Raw genomic sequence first — 2,076 nt, 5'->3', positions numbered from 1 at the left:
ATGCTAACCTCGTTGAAGACATTGACTGTAGAAAGTTCAGATGGTCTGGTTGAACCACTAAAACGTCAGGGTGAGGTGGAATGGCAGCTCCCTGTTGAGTGTATTGAGATCAACCGCTTAAATGGTAATAGTGGGAAAGAACTGACAGCGCTCCTTCCCCACCTCCCAAGGCTCTCTAAATTGGAAATAATAGAATGTAAAAACATAAAACAATTGGTTGTGGGGGTGGATCTGCAACAAACAACACCAGTAACATCAGAGATAGAGGAAGATGAAATAACAGCAGCAGAAGAGGAAAATGATGATGGGGTGCTGCTCTTACCAATTCAGCTTTGCGACTCATTACGGGAATTGGAGTTTGATGGCTGCTCAGAGATGGTCCTGGTGGACCCACCAACTCATGTTCCTGGAGGAGGATGGCTCCAAGCCTTGCGATGCGTCCAAAGATTAAGAATAGAAGGCTCCACAAAGTTTCTATCCACCTTCTTTTTTTCATGTCACATGTTCCCTTCCTCCCTGCAGTTCCTGAGTCTCAAGGAAGTGGAGGGATTGGGGACACTGGAACCCCTCTCAAACCTCTCCTCTCTTACCAGATTAGAATTGTGGAATTGCGGAAGGGATCTGAAATGTCAGGGCTTGTGGTCTCTCCTTACCACCGGGGGTCAGCTCAACGAACTAAAAGTCTTAGGCAGCCCTAGGTTCTTTGCTGCTTGGGATCCCAATCCCAAACTAGCGCTGGACGACGTTGGAGGAGAAGAGTGGCGGGAACAACTTGCTTCATCAACACTGCGGGGGCTCTGCACCGATTATGCAACGGGGCTCCTTACTGCACCCATCTGCAGCTTCCTCTCTTCCCTCACTGAACTGGAACTTTTGGGGTATGGATTCGAAGGGATGGAGCACTTCAGCAATGAGCAAGAGGACGCCCTTCAGCTCCTCTCCTCCCACCAGCAACTTAAGTTTTCGAATTTCCACAATATTCAGCAACTCCCTGCAGGGCTCCGCAACCTTACCTGCCTCAAGTTATTATCAATCCGAGTATGTCCAGCCATCTCGTCCTTGCCCAGCGATGGCCTCCCCGAATCACTGCAAGAGCTAAATGTCGAATTCTGCTACAACCAGGAGTTGAAACAGCAGTGCAGGGAGTTAGTGGGAACCATCCCAAAAGTCAGTATACGCTAATCCAAGGTAACACAAACATACTTTCTTATGTTTTTCCACTTTGCCCTTTTCCTGCAAAATCCTGACTAACAACACTGCGTTTGTTCCCATCCACTGCAGGAAAAATGCCTTGGAGTTCCCTTGTACATTCTTCTAGCCTTGTAGAGCTCTTCCCTTTCCATGCATCCACCGTGCAGGAAAATGCCTTGGGAGTTCCCTTGTACATTTTTTCTAGCCTCGTAGAGCTCTACTCTTTTCATACAAACACACTTGCGGCATGAGGGTTTTGTGGTCGTCATCTTCCTTCCTGTACATAAATCTGGTAAGTACATCTGAACTGGAATTTTACTCCTGTTGTACCATATCAACTATATCCACTTCCAATTATACTTGCTGCAAAAAAATATGCTCCAGCTATATTAGATATATATTTTCTTCTCAATGGTAGTTAAAGTATTTAAGATTTGCGTCTCAACGCCCCTTGTCTTTCCACAAGTCTAGAAAACCAACGTAATTATCTACTGTGCCTTCTGCAAGCCTCTCCTTTTCCTCCCAGATGTAATTACAAACATAACCTGTGTTTATTATATGTGGCTATGCGAAGGTGTTTATTTGATCTAATAGGCTTCTTCATATTTTGCTGTTAAATTTTGATTGTGGTCATTCATCAAGGTTTCTGTTCATCAAGACGTGCTAGTCTACTTCCCATGGGAATAAATGGGAAGGTTGTCAAATTTTCCATACACTGCTAGTTGCTATCAGTACGGCGTGTTCTTGCATTTCTAATTCCTGGTGGATGGCTGTTCAGATGTTCTACATTGCTAAAAAAAATCATACACTGTTGCATTCCTATCAGTACCACTTGTGTTAACATTTTGTCCAAAAACTCACGAAGACTTGGTGGTGTACCTGGAA

The 2,076-nt window shown here is 44.7% G+C and overlaps 1 protein-coding gene across 1 annotated transcript; it reads left to right on the top strand.

Moving 5' to 3' along the window:
• On the top strand, positions 1-1,182 carry LOC119360413. The gene has a single exon (XM_037626063.1). The coding sequence runs from the start codon at positions 1-3 to the stop codon at positions 1,180-1,182; it is 1,182 nt and encodes a 393-aa protein (XP_037481960.1).
• The last annotated feature ends 894 nt before the right edge of the window (positions 1,183-2,076 follow it).

Source organism: Triticum dicoccoides, chromosome 2B (genome assembly GCF_002162155.2).
Source record: "Triticum dicoccoides isolate Atlit2015 ecotype Zavitan chromosome 2B, WEW_v2.0, whole genome shotgun sequence".
NCBI lineage: Eukaryota > Viridiplantae > Streptophyta > Magnoliopsida > Poales > Poaceae > Triticum > Triticum dicoccoides.
The sequence above is the reverse complement of the archived record's forward strand: the minus strand, read 5'-3'. Positions and strand labels throughout refer to the sequence as shown.

Excerpts from the sequence above, each read along its gene's own strand:
- LOC119360413 (XM_037626063.1), top strand. The coding sequence starts at position 1 with ATGCTAACCTCGTTGAAGACATTGACTGTAGAAAGTTCAGATGGTCTG.